This window comes from Sarcophilus harrisii, chromosome 4 (genome assembly GCF_902635505.1).
Source record: "Sarcophilus harrisii chromosome 4, mSarHar1.11, whole genome shotgun sequence".
NCBI classification, from domain to species: domain Eukaryota; kingdom Metazoa; phylum Chordata; class Mammalia; order Dasyuromorphia; family Dasyuridae; genus Sarcophilus; species Sarcophilus harrisii.
Window position 1 is genome coordinate 432,615,809 of NC_045429.1, and position 21,094 is coordinate 432,636,902.

At 42.5% G+C, this 21,094-nt stretch overlaps 2 protein-coding genes across 4 annotated transcripts in view; both read right to left on the reverse strand.

Annotated features, from left to right (window-relative positions):
* RHBDL3 (rhomboid like 3) overlaps positions 1–15,905 on the reverse strand; it is a 65,110-nt gene extending 49,205 nt beyond the window's left edge. Inside the window, exons 1-2 of one of the 3 annotated variants that reach the window (XM_031967621.1) lie at positions 15,622–15,905; positions 13,510–13,533 (exon numbers count right to left, since the gene is read on the reverse strand). In XM_031967621.1, the coding sequence (XP_031823481.1) occupies positions 13,510–13,533; positions 15,622–15,738 (141 nt within the window). In that variant the 5' untranslated portion in view covers positions 15,739–15,905. The remainder of the gene's footprint in view (positions 1–13,509; positions 13,534–15,621) is intronic. The other 2 variants (XM_031967622.1, XM_031967623.1) reach the window with 2 other exon arrangements.
* A 759-nt stretch (positions 15,906–16,664) lies between these two features.
* Positions 16,665–21,094, reverse strand: part of LOC116423656 — a 34,401-nt gene continuing 29,971 nt past the window's right edge. Inside the window, exon 8 of the mRNA XM_031968729.1 lies at positions 16,665–16,798. Within this exon, the coding sequence (XP_031824589.1) occupies positions 16,665–16,798 (134 nt within the window). The remainder of the gene's footprint in view (positions 16,799–21,094) is intronic.

Below are 21,094 nucleotides of genomic sequence, written 5' to 3' on the forward strand. Positions count from 1 at the left end.
TTTCTAATCATTTCTATGTTTTTGTTTCCAAATCATTCTCCCATAGTCATTCTTATTATTCTCAAACTCCAATAAAAAGGATAGAAAAAGAATCAGATGCTCAGGACACAGTAGAAAGAAGTTCCATTTGGTTTCAAGAAATTTTAAATAACCTCAAGGGTCAGACTGGGAAGCCACCTTCCAGCTTCTCCAAACTTTACTTCTCCAGACCTCAGCAATGATCCTTACCATCCATCAAATAGTTGAATGGCATAGTAGAAAACTAAACACGCCTCAGTAAGACCTGAGTTCAAATCCTACCTCAGTCACTTACTATGTAAATTGATTAAAAAAAACAAACAACTCTCCCAGCCTCAATTTTCTCAACTGTAAAAAGGGGAGTGACTTTAACACCTACCTGGCAAGGTCTAGTATGGCTCAAATGTAAAAACATATATAAGATTCTTTGTACTATACAAATGCTAGCTATTATCATTATCAGAGCAATATGTACCTCAAGAGGAAAAAATACAAAAGAATAATATGTCTCTGTATACATATATTGTATTTAATTTATACTTTAACATATTTAACATGTATTGGTCAACCTGCCATCTGGGGGAAGGGGTGGGGGAAAGGAGGGGAAAAATTGGAACAAAAGATTTTGCAATTGTCAATGCTGAAAAATTATGCATGCATATAACTTGTAAATAAAAAGCTATAATAATAATAATAATAATAAAGAATAACATGTCTCTTTTCTGGGGAATGCAGGGAGCTGGATAGTTGACTAGATTCTTCTATTTGCCTTCTTAATCAGGAATCTGAGCTGAATGGAATTAATGAGCCTGCCCAGGGGTTATTGCTCTATAGAACTGACCCAACCCATCCACCCAAGCTCCCCTCTCACCATTCATAGACATTTACAGCCTCTCATAAATAAAGTTTTGGTCAGCAGCTGCAGGAGGGGATGAAGATGGGAGGGTAGCAACGCTACTCCAGTACTTTTCAACTGCAAGTGGGAATAGGGAAAGAGCTCCATAAATCACACTACCCTATTTTTCCAAGATGCTTTTTACTACCAAAACTTAACCACTTTAGACTATATGCAAGCTACAAAAGGGTTAGCCTAATAATAATAATTACAGATAGCATTTAAATAGTAATTTAAGGTTTGCAAAGTGCTTTATAAATATTATCTCATTTGAGCCTCTACCAGAAGGTAGGTAATATTATTAACCTCATTTTACAAGGAGGAAACCAAGGAAGAAAGAGCTTATGACTTTTCCAGGGTCATGCAGCTAGGCTGAATTTGAACTCAGGTCTTCCTGAATCCAGCCGTATTATTCTATTCACTGAGCCACAGAAAAAAGTGACCATAGACCTAGCTTTAGAAAGGACTCCAGAGACCATTTAGTCTTTCCTTTTCCTCCTCTTTATTTTACAGACCAATCGATTAACAAGCTTGTTGTTTCTTCTATGTACTTGGCTCTATGCCAAGTGCAGGGGATGCAGACAAAAATTAAAGTCCCTGCCCTTAAGGAGTTTATATTCTATTTGGGGAAGAAAAGAGATACATAAAAGGAGGATAAATAGAAATAGTTAAATAGGGACAGCTAGGTGGCCATAGTGGATAGAGTGTTGGGCATGGAGGCGGGAAGATTCATTTTCCTGAGTTCAAATCTGCCCTCAGCCACTTCCTAGTTGTGTGACCCTGGGCAGGTCATGTTATCCTGTTTGCCTCAGTTTCCTCATCTATCAAATGAGATGGAGAAGGAAATGGCAAACTACTCCAGTGTCTTTACTAAGAAAACCCCAAATGAGGTTATGAATTGGACATGACTGAAAAACAACTGCAAAAAGTTAAATACAAGGAAAGGGAGACTACTTAGCAGTTGATGGGGATCAGAAAAGGCTTCATGTGGAAAGTGGGACATCTGCAACATTTTGGAGGGGGAGAAGATTTCAGTGATGCAGAATATAGTAAGAGACAAGGAGGGAGATGGAGGAAACTGAGCCTCAGGGAGGTTAAGTGATTTTTCTAATGCCACACAGAGTTTTAAGGAAGCAAGTTCATTCAGTAAAAGATTTCCATTTGAAGTCAGAGATCCTGGGTTCAAATCCTGTCTCGATGACCTTGAACGAACCACTTAGCTCCCTAAATCTCAGTTTCTTCCTCTGAAAAATGAGAGAGTACCAACCCCAGAGGAGTCATAATAAATCACATCAGTTCTCTCTTCCTGACAGAGAGGTGATGGGCACAAGGGGCAGAGACATCTCTTTTTTGGACAAAGCCAACGAGTGAATTGTTTTTCTCGAAACCATTTAATCTAACCAAACCTGAAATTGTTTCTTTCTACAGCTTTCCAAGAATTTCTGGGGACAGGGAACCCACTATCTCCCTAAGTGTCCCATTCTGATTTGTCTCATTATTGACAAGCTTTCCCTTCAGAGCTAAATTGGGTATTTTAGAAGCTGCACCCATAGGTCCTAGTTGTGCCTTTGGGGCTATACAGAACAAACCTAATCTTGTTTCTACTTGTTAGCTCTCCTGAACTTAAGATAATAATCTCAATGCAATAGAAGGAAAACAGAATTAGAATAAAAGGATTCAAATTCTGCCTCTGATACTTATTACTTGGTTGTAAACTTGCGTAAGCCACTTCCCTAGAATAGAGCTTCCTCACCTGAAAAAATGACCTAAATGGCTTCAGAGGTTCATCGCACTCCTAGACAAATGATCCTAAAATGTCCTTGAAGGTCCACCCCAGAACTAGATATATGATCTTAAGATGGCCTTGGAGGTCCATCCCAGTCCTAAATATATGATCCTAGGATAGCCTCAGAAGTTCATCACAGCCTTAGATATGTGATCCTAAAATGACCTTGGAGAAACATCCCAATCCTGGATATATGATCCTAAGATGGCCTCAAAGGGCCATCTCAGTCCTGGTAAGATGGTCTTAGAAGTCTGATCTCTCCCCAGTCCAGGTGATCTCTGGGTGAAACATGTCTACTTCTGAAATGTGCAAACGTAGATATACAAATACACCATTAGTCAATGGGTCAGCTCAACAATATCATATTCAGCCTCATGAAATGTTAGAGCTGGAAGAAACCTTAGAAATTAATGAATTCAGTTCTAACATTTAAAAGAAGGGGATTTCTTCCTCAGTCCCATATCTATGACCTGTAAATCTCAGTCTTGAATCACAGTGAAAGTAAAAAGCCCAAGCAAGTTTTGAAAGTTCTCAAAGAGATCCCCTCAAGAGAGAAATCTAGAGAAATTACATGTTGTCTAAAACATCTAGTCTTCTCTAATTAGTCAGTCACCAAGTAGTGTGTAACCGGTAGAATTTAAGTTCCTTGCAGATAGGAATTGTCTTGCTTTTCTCTCTATCCTCCCTAGTTCCTGTTACAATATCTGACAAAGGGTAGCATCCTAAGGGACACTTACTGCTAATAATTTGAGTAACTGAAGATTAACATCTTGGTGTTCTTACTGGTCAATAGAAAGGAAATACATTCTGTTGCCAAAATTATATTTGTCAAATCTCTTGATGTAGCCTTCCAGAATTAGGGGTTTCTTCTTTCCACACACCAATAAAATAGATAAAAGTAGGACTTCTTTTTCGACTAAAGTCTTACTTGGACTTTGTGACAAAGGTTAATTGCATTTTTGAATCCTATACTAGCATACACAAGTTTATGGAGATCCTACTAACCTAGAAAGGATTTGAATACAAAGGGCCTAATGACTAAGTGTGTACCCATTTATGGTAGGATCAGTAGTCTCTTTCTGCAGCTTCCCTGACTCTAAGGTAGCTTCCTTTCCTACAACCTGATTAGCCCCAGCTTCCTGGTCTGAGTCATAAGAGGTCCCAATCTTCTATAGTAGCCATCTCTTAGATTTAATAGGTACCCAAGACCACTAGAGTCATTGTACTTTGATGACTAACCAATTGTCCAATCATGTTTCCAGATGAAGCTGAGAGAGACCATCCAAAGAATTTAAATGCTACTCTATCCTTATTGCACATCCTTGATGTTTAGAGTAAAATAAATTTCTTCCTTTGTTAAATGTCCCCCCCTCCAAAAAAAAAAAAAAAAAGAAGGAAGAGCTGAGATCTTTAGAGTGGAAATGATTTACCCACATTTCCCCAGCTATTGAGTAATCCGGGCTAAGATTCTGAGTTAAGCAGACCCAGTGGTTCTTCCCACTAAATCATGAACCAGAGAGTTCATCTGGAAACTGGATGAAAACTCAACTATCTCTGTAAAGCCTGTTAAGTAGAAATGCCTTTCCCCTGCTTTCTCTGGCTTGTCTCTTTCCAGCAGGGCACAGTCAGATAAATAAGAATAGTAATAGTTGACATTTATAGAGCACTTTATGGTTTAAAAGTACAATAGTAATAATGGTGATGATGATAGCTAGCATTTATATAAGCATTTATTATGTACTAGATACTGTGCTTAAGAACTTTACAATTAATATTTCATTTGATCCTCACAAAAACTCTGTGAAGTAAGTGCAAATATTTCCCCATTTTATGGATGAGGAAACTGACAGCTTTGTCCAGGATAACAGCACTATTATTTTTGAGGTAGGATTTGAATGTAAGACTTTAAAGATCTAAATCCAGGGCTGTCTACTATGCCATCTAGATCCAGTAGTGATAGGACTGAGGGACCGAGATTCATAGAAAGTTGGCTCTAGAATAAAAAAGGATATTACTGACATCAAATTTAATCCTCCTGCATTTTACAGATAAGGAAACTGAGACCCAAGAAAGTAAAATGGTCTGTTCCAAAATTATACAGTTAAACAGCAGAAGTGAGATTTGATGCCAGATTCTCTGACTTCAAATCCCATGCCCTTTCTACCAGACCAAGAGTTCAGAGACCTGCATTTGAGTCTTTGTACCAATAATTATCTGTGTGACCTTCATCAAGTCATTATTTTTCTCTCTGAGCCTCAGTAAAACAGAGGTGGGAAGGTTTGACATAGAGGATTAAAAAGTTCCTTATAACTCTAAAATTCTATGATTCTAGGACATGTGGAGACTGATTAATGCAGTCAAACCAGTTTAATAAGCATAGGGAGGGGAGAAAGTTTCAAGCTCTGACCCCTCAGGCAATGCTTCCTCCTCCAGAGAATTTTATTTAAGTCACACCTCTCCTTTCTCTCAGGAAAGTTCAAGTAGAAAGGGAAGCTCCTTTTTCCTTTAAGCTTTAGGTGCAAAGAGTACAGCAATATCCTAGAAAGATGGAAGAATCCTAGACAGGAAGACCAATTTTTAATTATAATCTCAATTCCTGGGGAAGAGCCATCCAATTGAGTGTATACATAAGATGCTTCCTTATCCCATCACAGGAGGCTTCTAACCCACCTAGGGTTTTATAGATTGAAAACTGGAAAGGATATCAGAGGTTATCTATCTAGCCCAAATTCTGTCTTCCAAAGGATGCCCAGAGTTAAAAGCGTAAGTCATGAAAGAAGAAAGTAGAATCAGCATTTGAACTCAGGTCTTATGATGAAAAATCCAGCATTCTTTTCATGATAGATACTGCTTCATTTGGGCAAGACACAAAGAAACATACCATCTGGAATCTATTCCAAAATTGACTCTTCTAGGTAGAAAAAAGAAAAGGTCTTTTAAAAAAAATTTTAAATTTAAAATTAGGATAGGATCAATGAGGTTAGCTTTGTACTGTATTCTGAACTCCAGGTAAAAAAGAAATTCAATTTTAAATAACTGCAGAATATATAAAATATTTGGAATCCACATACCAACATACACATAGGACTTATATGAGCATGACTATGGAAATACAGAAATTATTATGGAAATATTGAAAAGCCTAAAAATTGAACTTACTAGTTGTTCATGGTCGGGACATGTCAATATAATACAAATGACAATAGAAACTAAATAATACAATATTTTGTACTAAATTGCATAATATAATAGAACTAAATAACAAAATAGTTACTAAAGTGATTTACTTGTTTAGTGGCATATCAAACTACCAAAAGATCATTTTAAAGAAGCAGAAAAAAAGCCCTTAACAAAATTCATTTGAGGAACAAAAGATCAAAAGTCTCAAGGGAAATAATGTAAAAGTCGTAAGTAAAGAGTTCCAGCAGTATCAGTTCTCAAACCGTACTGTAAAAAACCGTACTTTTTGATAATCATCTATTTGACACTAGTTTAAAAAATTAAAAAGTTGATCAATAAGACAAAAATAAACACAGAAGCATAGTATTTGCTAACCTTGAAACTTCAGCTTTTGGGAAAACTGAAAAGAAGCCTGACAGAAATTAGAATTAGACCAAGATCTCACACCATATGTCATAATAAGCTCTAAATGGATATCTATCTTGACCTAAAAGGTCACATGATAAATAGATTCACGAAACAGAGAAATAGAAACCATTCATAGCTATGAAAGAGGAAGATTTCTTGACCAATCAAGAGATAGAGAAATTAATAATGCATAATTTGGACAATCTAGATATATAAAATTAGAAAGCTTTTACATGAACAAAATCAATGCAACTAGAATTAAAAGGAAACTTATTAATTAGAGAAAATCTTTACAACACATTTTTCTGATAAAGGACTGATATCCAGTGGGAATGACTGAAATATTTAAAAACAAGAGTCATTCCCAATCGATAAATGGTAAGAAGTGAATAAGCAGTTCTCAAAAAGAAAAGCAACTTTCAACATCAATATGAAAAAATGCTTCAAATCACTAATGAAGGAAATGAAAATTAAAACAACTTTCTAAATTAAAAAATAATAAAGGAAAAGAAAATCATAATTGTTGGAAGTTATGGAGAACAAGCACACCAAAGCATTGATGGTAGATGATAAATGGAGGGCTGGCTCTGGTATACTGCTGGTTCTTGACTCTTAGCATAGTGCCTAGCCCATAATAGATGCTTAATAAATGTTGATAAACTGACTAATTAATTATTTGCAATGCAATTAATACAATGGCTAGTCAAGACTTCAGAGGAACATTGATGAAGTAAACTTTCTATTTCTTTAAGTGATAGACTAGAGGTACAGAATGAAACATGCATTTTAGATGTAGTCAATTTATGTATGTGTTTTGTTTGACTAAACTAAATTGCTATAAATAAAGGAGTTTTTTTGGGGGGGGGAGTGTAAAGTTTTATGATAGAGAAGACTTAGTGATAATAACAATGGTATTTATATAGCTCTGAAAGATTTGTATAGTTTTATAAATATTTTCTCATTTGAAACTCATATTAAGTCTAACCCATTTCACAGATGAGGAAACTAACACAAAGTTTTTATTGTGGAGGTTACATGATTTTGCCCAAGGTCAGATAATTTGGGACAAAATTTGAATTCATGTCTTTCTAATTCCGGGTCCAGTAATTAATCTACTCTACCACGTAGGACTCCTTAATAGGACTTCCTAACAATAGTAACGTCAGCAAAAAAGAAAAGCGCATCAATGAAACATATAAAGAAAATACATAGAAGAAATCTCCATCAGCTAATTGAGGTTTAGAAGGTATAATAGCCAGAAGAGCTTTGCAACTTCTATGCCGAATTGAGCATATATTCAAAAGAAAAAAAGAAAATTCCAAATAAGCTGTGTATAATTAGATTCTCAGCTTCATATATAATCCTCTTTTTCTGTTCTTTGGTATATGAAAAAAATATTAATTTTCACTGGTGTTTATCAAGTTTAGAATACTTAAAAAAATTTTTAAACATAAAGAGCTAGTGGGGGGCGGGGGAGAGAGAAATGAAAGGTAGAGGATGAGGTCTCTAAGTTCTTTTGAGCCTCTTCCCTTTGTCCTTCTCTAGGAGCCCCTTTCTCAGCTCATTAATCGCATGTTCCAGGGACATAGGGTCTTGGAGCAGCAGCAGATGACACAGCCTCAGGGGCAGGTGTTTCTCCCTCTGTGCCTGTATAATCTATTCAGCCCTCTTGTCTGTTCCCCTTTTCCCAGTCTCCTTGAGCCAGCTTGCTGGAGAACTGCAAATGAGATGAGGCTTTAGGGTCAGGGGATGTGGAGGGTCCCCATATGGGGGAATCAAGGGGGGAGGGACCAATGGAGGAAAATCAAATGGGAAGAAAGAAGTATCTTTCCTTATGGGAGCCTCTCTGGTTTAGGAAAAGGCAGGCTCTGCCAGCTGTAGCTGTACCAGGACCATCATCTCAGAAATATTTTTTTACTCAAAGCTGCTGAAGACATCAACTATCTCAGATGTGTCTTGTTGTATGACAGGAGATGACAGGAGAATACAGACCCATAGACTCAAATCTATCTCCGTCTCCAGAAACAGAATTCCAAGTTTGTGCACCTCACTGATGACAAGTAGGTTAATGACCCCATCATGGTCTGTATGTAAAAGATTGACTTCATAAAGTCAATGATTTGGACCTGGGGAACTTTAAAGGTTAAAGAACCTAACCTCTTCACTTTACAAATGAGAAAACTGAGGTCCAAAATGTAAATATGGTCTGGAAGATCAGATTTAGAACAGGAAGGGACTTCAGAACTAGTCCGAGCCCCTTATTTCACAGATGAGGAAAATGAGACCAAGGGAATCACTAGGATCCAAGAATCCTTTAAATCTCGAAGGGAGCTTAGAAACCAGCTGGTCCAACTCTCCCATTTGACAGATGAAGTTACAAAGGCTTGGAGAGTTGAAGTGACTTTGCCCAAGGTCACTTATGAATTTCTTATTAAACCCACTTCCTCCTCCTTGCCTCTTTGGAGTTGCACCCAGCTATGTCTGTACTGTGTGTGACTCTCTATCTGAGAACTCAAATGCTGTTTCACTGGCCCAACACCCTCATCTCTGCCTCTCTGTGCAAAGTCATGATACGATAATAGCAAGGAATATGAGCATTTGGGGTATTTTAAGCTCTACAAAGAGCTTTACATGTGTTATCTCATTGGTCCTCCCACCAACTCTGTGAAGGAGGTACTATGGAAGAACTTTAGAATCAATTGTATGACATGAGAGACATGGATGGGCATGGCTTGCCCTCATCAGAGAAGGTGCTGTGCCCTATGAGCAAAGCAGAATTGAAGTAGCTCAGAACAAATGCAAGATGCACAAAATTAGAGAAGTCGCCCCGAAATGTTCATAGGGACTTTTTGTGTCAGACTTGTGGCAGAGCCTTCCGAGCTCAGGTTGGTCTGATCAGCCACAGTTGGACACACTGTAACTCAGCTCTAACACAGTGATGTCATTTTGACTCTCTTCAAGAATGGAGGTCAACCACCAACCAACTAACCATTATGACACCCATTTTACAGATAAGGAGACTGAACCTAAAAAGCATCAAGAGACTCAAGGTCACACAGGGAAGAAGTGCCTACTTTGGAATTTAAACAGTCAGGCATGCTATATTCTATTCCACTTAATTACCTTTAAGAATTATAGCAAACATATGCATGTATTCTATATGTGTGTATATATATATCACCAATAAGATTTGAAAACTACTTTATATACACTATAATTGGAAAGAAGGAATAAGCATTTATTAAGCACCTACTATTTGCTAGACATATTTGTGTATGTGTGTATGTGTGTGTGTGTGTGTGTGTGTGTATAAAGTCCTTTTCAAATCTTATGATACACACACATGTATATCATAAGATTTGAAGAAGACTTTACTTACACACCATAATTGGAAGGAATAAGCATTTTTTAAGCACCTACAATTTGCTGGACATGGGTGTGTGTATGCATACATATAGTCCTTTTCAAATCTTATAATGATACATATGTACATGTATAAACATGTATTGAAAAGTATAATTTAAATCTTATAATGATACATGTGTATATATATACATATATACATACATATATAGAGAGATATATAGACCTTTTCAAATCTTATAATGACACACGTGTAAATCATAAGATTTGGAAAGAACTTTATATGTACGCTATAATTAGAAGGATGGAGTAAGCATTTATTAAGCACCTACTTTGTCTAACAAATAGACACTGTACTAAATGCTTTTCAAATATTATCTCATTTGATCTTCACAACAACCTTAGTGATATTATTATCCTCATTTTAGTTGAGGAAACCAAAGTAAACACACGATTAGTTAAGTATCTGATGCTGAATTTGAACTCAATTCTTCCAGACTCCTGGGCATTATACCAATTAGCTGCCACAATATGAGGAGGATCACTTAATCCCTCTGCCAAAAGTGTCCACACAAGATGAACCAACCACTTTACCTAATTACTAATCAGAGCCAAAGGAAGAAAAAAAGGATCAAATGAAATTCTGTCAAATACATTTCCAATATAAAATGGTATTCTTCCAAGGTGAACAGCTCTTTATAAAAGTGCTTGCCTTTCCATTGGTCCTGTGATAAGACCAGAAGATCACAGATTTAAAACTGAAGGAGCTTTGAAAACTATCTAGTCCGATACCCTGTTTACAGATCAGAAAAATGACAAACTCAGAGAAGTTAGGTGAGTTGCCCAGGTTCACAGGAGCAAGATTTGAACTCGGGGGACTTGGTTCCAAGGATGGTCTAGTTATCTCACTAAGAAGAAAGGAAAACTCTCAAAACACAAAGTGAGTGTCAAGTCCCACCATTCCAACCCCATCAAATGAGGGGAAAGCACAACGGGTTCTGCATGGAGTATAAGACAGAACAAAAGAAAATGTCATGGCAACGTGGTGTAGGAGAAATAATACTGCATTCAGAGTTAGAGGAGTTCAAATTCCACCTCGTACGTTTCCTGTGTGACTTCACTTAATCTTTCAGTTCCTCAGTTTCCTCATTTGTTAAAGGAGTAAATTGAAGTTCTACATCTATGATCTTAGAATCTTTTGAAATGAATCATTAGGAATTTACAAAATGAAGTGGGATGGAGATCAGATATAAAACCAAACATCCCAAGCAAAGATTAACTAAGAGAGGTTATAGTGGTTCATTTTCTGGAGGTCTTTAAAAAGAGACTCAATTCCTGTTTGTCTAGAATAGTATAATTTCAGGGGAGGGAGAGCTGGAAGTGGTGGTGGTACCAAAATATCACCTCCAGTGTTCCCTTCCGGCTTGAGGAACAAGGATCATCTAGGATCCCTGATAGACATGACCACATTTGTCCTCTAGGTATCCCTCAATGCTCTCTTAATAGTTTTTCAAAATCAATAGAAATAGTCTATCTGAAAATGTAAATACACACAATCTAACAGAACTAATGAGATAAACAAAAAAGAGGGAAGAAGGGGGAGGAGAGGAGGAGAAGGAGCAAGAGAGACAGAGAGAGAAACAGAAGAGACAGATAAAGAGAGAAACAGAACGGGGAGGGGGGAAGGAGGGAGGGAGGGAGGGAGACAGGGAGGAAGAAGGGAAGGAGGAGAGGGAGAGAGAGAATAGATTTTTATTCAGATTCTAAATTAAGCAGGTATGAAAGACTGTACAAACTACACTCATATCCTTGAGAAGCCATGGCCCACCCCACTGTGCTGTCCCTAAGGGATCCTCGGTGGAAGGATAATGACTCCCAAATTCTACAGCTCCAGTCCTTCAGACCCCAAATTTTTGGATTTCTCCACTGGGATTTGGCTTCAAACTTAGCATGTCTAAAACTGAACTCTTTCTTTTCCCCCCTTCATGTATGCTCCTCCCCCTCTCCTCCACCTGCTTTCATGGCTCAAAGCCAAAGAGTTATCTTTGACTCCTCAATCAAAACAACAAGCATTTATTAAATTCCTACTTTTCACCAGGTCCCATTCTAGGTCCTGGTAAATACAAAGACAAAAACAAAGCAATCATTGCCCTCAAGATGCTTACAATCTGTCAGGGAAAATATCACATAGACAGAAGTATATAGCAAAATAGATACAACGTAGAAGTAAGATAATTTGAGGGGATCCCTAGCAGCTGAGAGAGGAAACAAGATCTCAAGTGGAAGATGCCTTTTGGAGCCGAGTTCTGAGGAAGACTAAGGACTCTCAGAGAAGGAGGTGAGGAGAACAATATGACCACTGGATTTAGAGACATGACCCTAGACAAATCCCTTAATCTCTGTGCCTCAGTTTCCTTCTCTATAAAGTAAAGAAATTGGACTTTATGATCTTTAAGGCCTCTTCTTCCAGCTCTAATATATGATTCCCTCCATCCTCCCTCCCTCTCTCTCTCACACACTCACACACACAGTCATCAAATTAACACAGCCTGTTAATTCTTCATTTCTGATCTCTACCTCATACATAAATCCATTCCTGTCCATTCTTACTGGTTTTTCTCTAGTCCAGGCTCTCATTACCTCCCACTTGTTCTGCATTTTCATTACTGCCTTTATTCTCTCTCCACTTCTAGTTTATTTTACATACCATTGCCAGATCGAACATGCTAAAACTTGGTAGTTAGCAGGTGAAACATTCTCTTCCCCACTCAAAAACTAGCAATTATCTACAGGACAATATTATAGGATCAAAGTATTTAGAACTAGAAATATCATCACTTGTCACTTTGTGCAAATATCTGATTTGACAGTTGAGGAAACTGAGGTGTCACGAAGGGGATCAACCTGCCTATGGCTTTCATCCAGCATTCTAGATCTTTCAAATTCTGGCCCCATCTCCCCCCCCTTTTTTTTTTACCAGGGGCAAATGAGCCCCTCAAATTACCTTGTATCTACCTTGTTTCTATTCTCTGAATCCCCCACATGGACTCTCTGCTGTAATTTGAACAGTCGATTTCCTGACCCCTGCTTATACCTCCTCTGTTTTTTAAAATGCCCAACCTGGACTGGCCTGCTGCCTTCTGGGTACCTATCCATTATGTGGTCTCCTCAAAGGGAGGGGTTTTAAAAGATGCTGTCCAAGGACAGCGTGGTTTCCTTCCTGAAGGTCAGAGCTCTATTTCAGGGCTGAAAAAGCTCTAACCCAAGATTTCCACATACATACGGACCCCCCCACACACACACACTGCAATCTTAAATACTGCAGATTACCCCATTCCCCAATTTTGGATACGACCCACCCATCCCCACTCCCCTCCCCCCCAGCCTTGAGTGAAATAAGTGAATCAGTCCTTAAATGGAGTGCTCTGAGTCACCCTGGGAGATCAGTGATAATCCTGGGATAGTGGCTAACCCACCCATGGGATTGTTGTCCCAGCGCTCCCCACAACTCCAACCCACTGGAGTGCATAGGATTCCCCAGACTGATCAATCATCTGTAATCATTTGGCGTTGGGTTAAATCGGATCCGCTTCTAAGTTTTCAATGGCTTTTTGGATGGGAGTAAGGAATGGCTTAAAGGAAAGGCCACTGTCCCCAGGGGAGAGACCCATCCAAAGAGGAGAGCAGGGCTCCTTTTGATGCCAGGAGATCAGAAACACGCCAAGCCACACCCACAGGCCGACGTCATCACCTCCGTGAGCAGCCAAGCCTGGGAAACCCACGCAGCAGGAAGATTGATAATCCTGGGGAGAGGGGGAGCTAACGAAAGGAGGGGGGACTGAATTAACTGCTCACATACCTGATCAAACAGGACTTTCCAGTGCTGACAGAGAGGGAAGCCGTGCAGGAGAGGAGAGGAAGAGGAGGAGGAAGAGGAGGAAAAGGAGAAAAGAAAGAAAAAAAAATGCTCAGCATTAGGGCATCTGTAACATTAGAAATGCAGCTGATCTGGCCTCCCAGCTTCTTCTGCATTAGATTGGTCTCCAGGCTGCAGAATTGGCAATGAGATACCAGAGGAGAGCCAGTGAGCTGGGCAGCCCTAGTCCTCCCCAACCCATTTCTCCCCACACACCATCCCCAGTCACTGTCTGCACGAAACACGGAGGAGAAAGGGCAGAGACTCCTTTTTACTTAGGGCAAAGGGGGATCACTCTTGTGGAGGGAGGGAGGGAATACCTCAATCTTATGGTGAGGGGGGTGGGGAGAGATCAGCCCAGCATGAATCACATTAACTAAGGATACAGTGACCCTAACTCTATTAGATACACATTTGCCAAGATGGTCACCAGCATGGCTCCCGTCCCTCTTTCCCATGTAGCCAGCCTTTAGAGACTACAACCTCTCCCAAAGGCAGGGATTCTGAACTTGAAGCAAACATAGGTTTTAGATCAACCAGTGAGTATTTAACAAAAGCTGTAAGTAAGCATTTGGAATTAAGTATTCACACTGAGCCTGGGGCACTGGGGTGAGTGGGAGTGAGGGGGTGGGAGGAAGGCTTCTGCTGAACAGTTGAAGCAAAAGGGCCAGCCCAAGAATAATCTACCTCAGATTTATGGGACATCCAGATGGGTCTGCGGGGTCAGCACAAAGGTCAACAGGTCTCTCTCCTGTATTCACTTGCCACTCAGTGAGACATAGCCCCTGGGCCCATGGGCAGAGGACTGAGCTGGCTAGATTACTTTCTAATCTGTATTCCTGGGGAATCCTCTGCAGCTTTCTGATAAAGTCACTAAGAAACTCTCTCCAGCCACACCAGATCTCCCTAGTTCTGGGCCATGCTGGTAGCTCCCTTCCCACAACAGCAGAGATCTATTCCGTGCCAAGGACAGAGACAGAATGGGAGCTAGACTAAATAGTTAAAGTCCACCATCTACAGAGAGGAACTGCATCCCCACTGGGCCGCTAGCCCGGGAAAGCCCCGGGAATGGGGCACTTCTGAGGCAGCCCCTCCCCCACACCCCAAATCACAGTCCTTATTCCCCAGAATCTTAGCTCTAGAATCACTTGCAATTTTATCTCCCTGAGTGCTCCCAGGGCTCCTGTAGTAGGTCTAAGTTTGAGCCCTAACGTTTCATCTTGCTTGAGCAAGAAAGGTGGACAGAAGCTTATTTTCTTCGCCCCCACCCCCGACTGTATCCATGGGGACTGTGCATAGAAGAGAGAGGGGAGTCACCAAGAGGGTTATCTCTTGGAAAGGGGCCGTGTAGGAGGAGTCTGCGGAGGCACGGAGCTTCTGGGGATTCAAAGTGTCTCGTAGGTCATGAGTTGCGGGGCGAGGAGGGGAGGGGGAGTCACTCCCGGTGACGTCTCTGCCTCTGCGGGAAAACTGTGTGTCCCGGGCACTGCACCATCTGCGGGGAGGGGGCTCTGCTGAGGAAGGGGATCCGGGACTCCCGGGTTCCAAGCCTAGTGCCTAGCAAAAGGGACCCAGGCGCGGCGGGAGGCGCAGGAACGGGAATGGAGAACCCCGGGGTTCCCCGGGGAAGAGAAGGCGAGTTGAAACTTGAGGAAATAGTGTCCACTCCGCGATGGATGGGAAGGTGGCCCAGAGGATCCGGCAGCTTCAGCACTAAGTGTGGCCAGCTCCTAGGCGCTAGGATCTGTGCAGGGACCCTTCCCTTTCGCTCCCTCCCGCTAACAGGCCCCCGTCCCAACACTTCTGCCCTTGGGGCGCCCACATGGATCCCAGGGGTTTCTGCTTCACCTTGAAGCCGCCAAGTTACAACCTTCTGGTTATGGGGAAAGGTCTGAAAGGGGAGAGGAGGAGGAGGAGAAAGAGAAAGAAGGGGGGAGAAAAAGGAGAAGAGAAGGGGAGAGAAGGGGAGCATAGTCTTCCCTCTTCTGCTGCTCGCGAGGGCAGGGGGAGAAGGCGAGCCCAGGCTAGCCCCCCGCCGCCGAAAGTTGCACTTACGTCCTCGGGGGCCATGGGCAGCGGCTCCTCAGGCTCGGGCTCGGGCTCCAGCTCCTCGATGCGCTCCGCCTCGGCGCAGGCGGCCACGGCGGGGGCCGGGCTGAGGTGCTCGCCCATGGCCGAGAGCGTCCCGCGCGGGCCCCGGCGCGCCGGGCTAGTTAACTTTCCGCGGTGGCCCCGGCGCCGCTCCGGGGGGCTCCGTGCGCGCAGGGCGCAGCCGGCGCTGCCAACGCAGCCGAGCCGCCGCCGCGGCGGCCGAGGGAGCGAGAGCCCGAGCGCGTCCAGCCGCCTCCGCCGCCGCCGCCGCCGCCGCCGCCGCCGCCTCCGCCGCCGCCGCCTCCGCCTCTGCAGCCGCCGCCGCGGGCTCCAGCCCCCATGGCCCCGGGGAGCCGCCGCGGGCGCGGGGCAAACTTCTCTCGGTGCCGCTCTGGCTCCCGCCCCCGGTCCTGCTGCGCTCTGCTCCCGGACTCCCCCCCGCCCCCGGCCCTCGTCCCGTCCCGGGCTGGCCCGCCTGGCTCGGCTCCGCCGCCGGGGCGCCCCTGGGCCGCCCAGCCCCGGACCCCTCTTGGCGGCGGCGGCTTCTCAAGCGCTCTGGCCCCGCTGCGCAGCCGGCCGCCCGCTCGCAGTCCCAGGGTCTGTCTCCTCCCCCTCCTGGGGCGGAGGCGGGGCGGGGGCGGGGCCCATCAGCCCCCTCCGTCCCCCCCTCCTCCTCTGAGCTTCTGGGCCAAGTTGGCCATGCCCGAGGCAGGCCAGGGAGAGCGCTGGTTAGCGCAGGCTCAAGTGCCCGGTAGCCTGGGAAGCCCCACAGTAAGGGGAAAGAAGGCTATGGCAGACCCAGGCCAGAGCGCCCACCGCTGGGGAGGGCCTTGCCAGAAACGCAGAACTCCCCAGCCTTTAAGGTTTGCAGGCAAGGCGGAAGGCCCCCCGCTCACTTTCATCATAATCATCATCGTAATGATGTCATGAGGGGTGTTCATGGGTCCCACGCAGCGGGGCAACAGTCTAGAAGTCCTGGGCCCTAGTTCTAACTCAAACGAGCTACTTTAGCCGACCAAGCTCTCAGTGACCCCGGGAGATGCTCTAACATGAGGGATGCTCAACCTTGTTTCCATGCCCTGGACCTTGGGAGCCCTCTGATGAAGCCTGTGGATCCGTTCACACAAGCGTGTTTTCAATGCTTAAAATACAATGTACAGGATTACAAAAGAATCCTATTAGATTAAGTTACTTTTTCAAAAATTGACAGACTCCAAGTCAAGAATCCCTGCATCAAGAAGTTACAGAACAGTTACTCATATGCATTGATAGAGTTTTCTCCTCACCAATGAAATCCCTCCTCCAAATTATTATTTTGCAATGATTATTATGTATTACCTCAGCTGATGGTTATATAGAACTTTCCGGTTTTACAAATCCCTTTACATACATTACTTAATCAGAACCTCAATGAATCCTGGTGAGGTTGGTGCTATCATTAGCCACATTTTACAAATAAGGAAACTGAGACTTGGAGAAGTTCATTCGCTCACTCCAGAATACAAGGCTAATCATTGTTAGAGAAGGACTGGAAAGGAAGGTGTTCCTGATTCCCCCAGTCCATGGTTCTAGCCACTCACTCTACCACTATGTGTCTCCCTAAAAGACCCAAAGTTTGTCATCACACTGTCTCCACTCTCCTCCCACTTTGCATGAGGATCCCTGAGAACCTCCAGAAGAGAATCCTTCCAGTACAAGAGAAAGGAGGTGGGAAGAGGGATGGCAATCACTTAAGAGGAGATACCTTTGAATCGCAAAGGATTTAAGTAATTGTATTTTCTGAGGCAGAACTGGGGAAAGAGAAAAATAAGTAGGAAGAATGGTGGCAAGGAGAAATTGGAATGAGGAGTGAAATTCAGTGGTCGGTGACAAGTTGGAAAAGGTAGAAGAGAGACCTGAGTCTTAACGACAGCAAGTGTCTTATAAGGAAATTTCTTTAGGTTTGTTTTTTTTTTATTCACTAATAAACTCCACTATCCTCAGAGGACCTGGGTTCAAATCCTACTTCTGAAGCTTCCCCGTATGACTTTGGGCACATCATTTCACATTGCTTAGATTCAGTTTCCTTCTTTGTAAAATGATGAAGTACTAAATGACCCCAGAGAGGATGATCCTACCTAACTTCAGACACTTGGATCTTCAAAGATACCCTTGTCCTTCAATAAAGTAGACCCAGAAAGCAGTATATATCCAACCCCATAAAGCTCCATGAAAGACATCATAGCTTTAGAAGGTGTTGAAGGGGACAAGTAGAGAAGATATTAAATTAGTAACAGCTGCCTGGCCAAAATCTGAGGCTCCTTGAGGGTAGGGATTGTTTCGCATTTCTCTTGGTATCTTCAGCACCTTATACTGTCAGTCTGTCCTAGTGAACAAGGATTTATTATGTCTATGTAAGGTACTGTGCTAAGAAATGTAAAGAAAGGCAAAAATAGTGTCGGGATTCTAGGAGCTCACATTCTAATGGGGACAGAAACATGTAAATACCTAGAAACATACCAAATAGTTATAGAATTGATGGAAGGTGATTTCAAGGGGGAAGACGAGGCAACCGGGAGAAGAAAGCCTTTGGGGAATTGAACTGGATCTTAAATATGGGAATACAAGAGGAAGAAGGCAGAGTATTCCAGAAATGGAAAGAGTTGAGGCAAAGACTCAGAAATGGGAAGTAATGAGTGAAGCTCATGTAGAATGTGGTATTGGGTGTGAGCCTCCAAGGAAATTAGGACTCCTAAGAGGGAAGGAGGGAAAGCATTCCATGTATGAGGGACTGTCAGGGGCAGAGGCACAGAGTTAGGAGATAGAGTGCCTGGCACATAATAGATAATTAATTCTTGTTTATCAATTGATTCATTGACTTCAATAGTGAGCAAAGGGAAGAACACAAGCTGAAAGGCACAGCCAGACTCTTGGAATTATTCAGGAGGAGAAGCTTAGAGACCACCAGGAGCCCACCCATAGGGCGGGAGAACTTCCTAAAGTAGATTAATCACCAAAATGCCAATGTTTCTAAATAGTTCCCAGGGTCTTTGCCCCTTGTTAAAAGTGCAGCCTTAGTTAGACGTTCCTTCCGGAGCCCTAAGCAAACATCCAACTGCCCTCTGAGGGAGCCATCCAATCTATCAGTTACTGGAAAAGTCCTTCTCTAGTCCAGGGCTGCACCAGAATATTTCTTCCATTCCTTCTCCCAGAGCTGGCTGCCTCTTACCTCCACCCACTCACCCACCTTCCTCTCTTTCCCAAGCAAGGGCTGTTTTCCAATACTGAGAATTGCAATTAATGTTCCCATCTTCATAAAACATACACACACACACACACACACACACACCCCTCTAATATAAAACCTGAAAGCATCTCACTCTGGCAAAACGACTTTCCCTTAAAAATAAGGGAAAGAAAATTAACTATGTTCTAATTAGGTAAGCTTATTGCAGCCACCAAAACTGATCTCAGTTTCAGAAAGTGTCATCATTTAAACTATTCTTGTCTCCCCTTCCCTTCCCCCATCCTTGACATCCCTATTCTACTAACAAGTCAAAATCTTGGCAACATTTCCATGTAAATAAAAAATGTCTACACGGGGTGTGAATTTGCAAATTGTTGGGAGGGGGGAACATGGTGATGAAGGATCCAGGAGATACTGAATCTTTAGGGTAGAAAAACAATTTAAACTCTAGAAGGAGCTGAGCAAACAAGCCGGAGGGCTGTGAATCAACAGACTCTCTTTCCTATCCATTTGCATGACCCACATGTGCAAGAGCTCAAGACACATTTAGAGTCTCACCTTGAGAAATGGGCCAGGGAGGAAAAAGATGGGAGAAGGCAAAGATGCTGGGAAAAAAAAGAAAGAGCTTGACTCCCTATGTAGGACAACTTTTATGGAGCGTGCTTGGTGGGTTCCTATGATGCCAGGGTCTTGTACACAGAATTCCTAAGAATATTGCTTGAATATTGGCCCAGGGTCGAGAGAATATCCAAGCTTCCTGTTGCTCCCTTTAAACTGTCAACTCCTAATCCAAATACCTTCCAAAAGTTGAAAAACTAGGCAAATGTTTCTTTGGCTTCAGTTTGTCTTCCCCTGTGAATGCCAGGACCTTCAAAGAAATTTCATTAATTCATTCATTAAGCATTTATTAAGCGCCTACTATGTATCATGGAACAGGTGAGGTACTGGAAGTATACATAAAAAAATAAAATCACAGTCCCTGTCCTCAAAGAACATAAGTGTGTCAACTGGACTAGAACCAGCCTCTAATCTGTGGGTGGTTGGAGTCACACAAAGCAGGCCAGAGACAGGACAGTCAGAACACAAAGAGAAGTTTAATTAATTTCAGAATGAGAAAAATGCTGTTTCCAAATGGAAGCATTTTCTCCTAAGAAGGAAGGCTTATCTTTGCAGGGGAAAGACAGAGTTTATATACATACTGGGCTGGCTCATGAAATAATCATTTTTAGGTCTTGAGTTACTGTCCCCATGGGTCTTATGGGAACAGTTCCTACATTGATTTTCTTAAGTCTTGAGGGTCATGATTACTTGATTGGGCACAGAACTAGAGCTCTCTGATGAGAACAGAAATATAAGGAACAGGGATTGTGAACAGGTCAGAGTATGATGGATGTTCGCTCATCCCTTAGTGATACCTGGTGCTAGTGAAAGCAATACTTTGCCAGGAAGGTGAGATCATCCAGGGCACTAAGGATCATTGTTACATCATGTTTGCTGGGCCTTAGTTCTGGGAAACAGAGTATCTCCAAAATATTGCCATACTAGAAACAATAAGAACACAGATAAGTGTACCATATATACAAGTAATTCTGGGGTCAGAGAAGTGCCCAATACCTGAGGGATGGGGTCAAGACTACTCCTCGATGAAGGTAATACTTGATCAGAACATTTAAAGGAAGTTAAGGGTTCTCTGAAGCAGAGAAGGAAAGAACCTTAGATAAGAATCTGTCTGGTTTTCATTTTTGTAATTAAGGAAACTGAAGCTCATAGATGGTCTGAAGGTCACAGTTAAGTGGGCAAGGTCAGTGGCTGAGTTTGCTATCTCTTTCTATGATACCATATCTCTTCTTCCAACCTTTAGGCCTGAATTTATTCAAAGTCACTTTTCCTTACAAATGTAAGGAAGTTGTGGCCTTTATCACTGGAGAGAATGCCCTCTCAGTATTAGAGAACATTCAGAGAAAGAAAATGGTTCCAGTCTCTTCCCACGGATACATCCTTACTGTTGTTTGTCTTTCATTTTCAAAGTGAATCATGACATCGGAAAGGTGATACCATGACTTGCAAGTGAATTGGATTAAAGTGAGGGAGGGCTGGGTGGTCACCAGTACCACTCTCTCTTCCAGGACCATCTGAGTCCAGTGGCAAGATATGGCTCAGGATGACTGGAGATGGCCCCTCACCTCCCTACTAACCACTTGCTGGAATGCT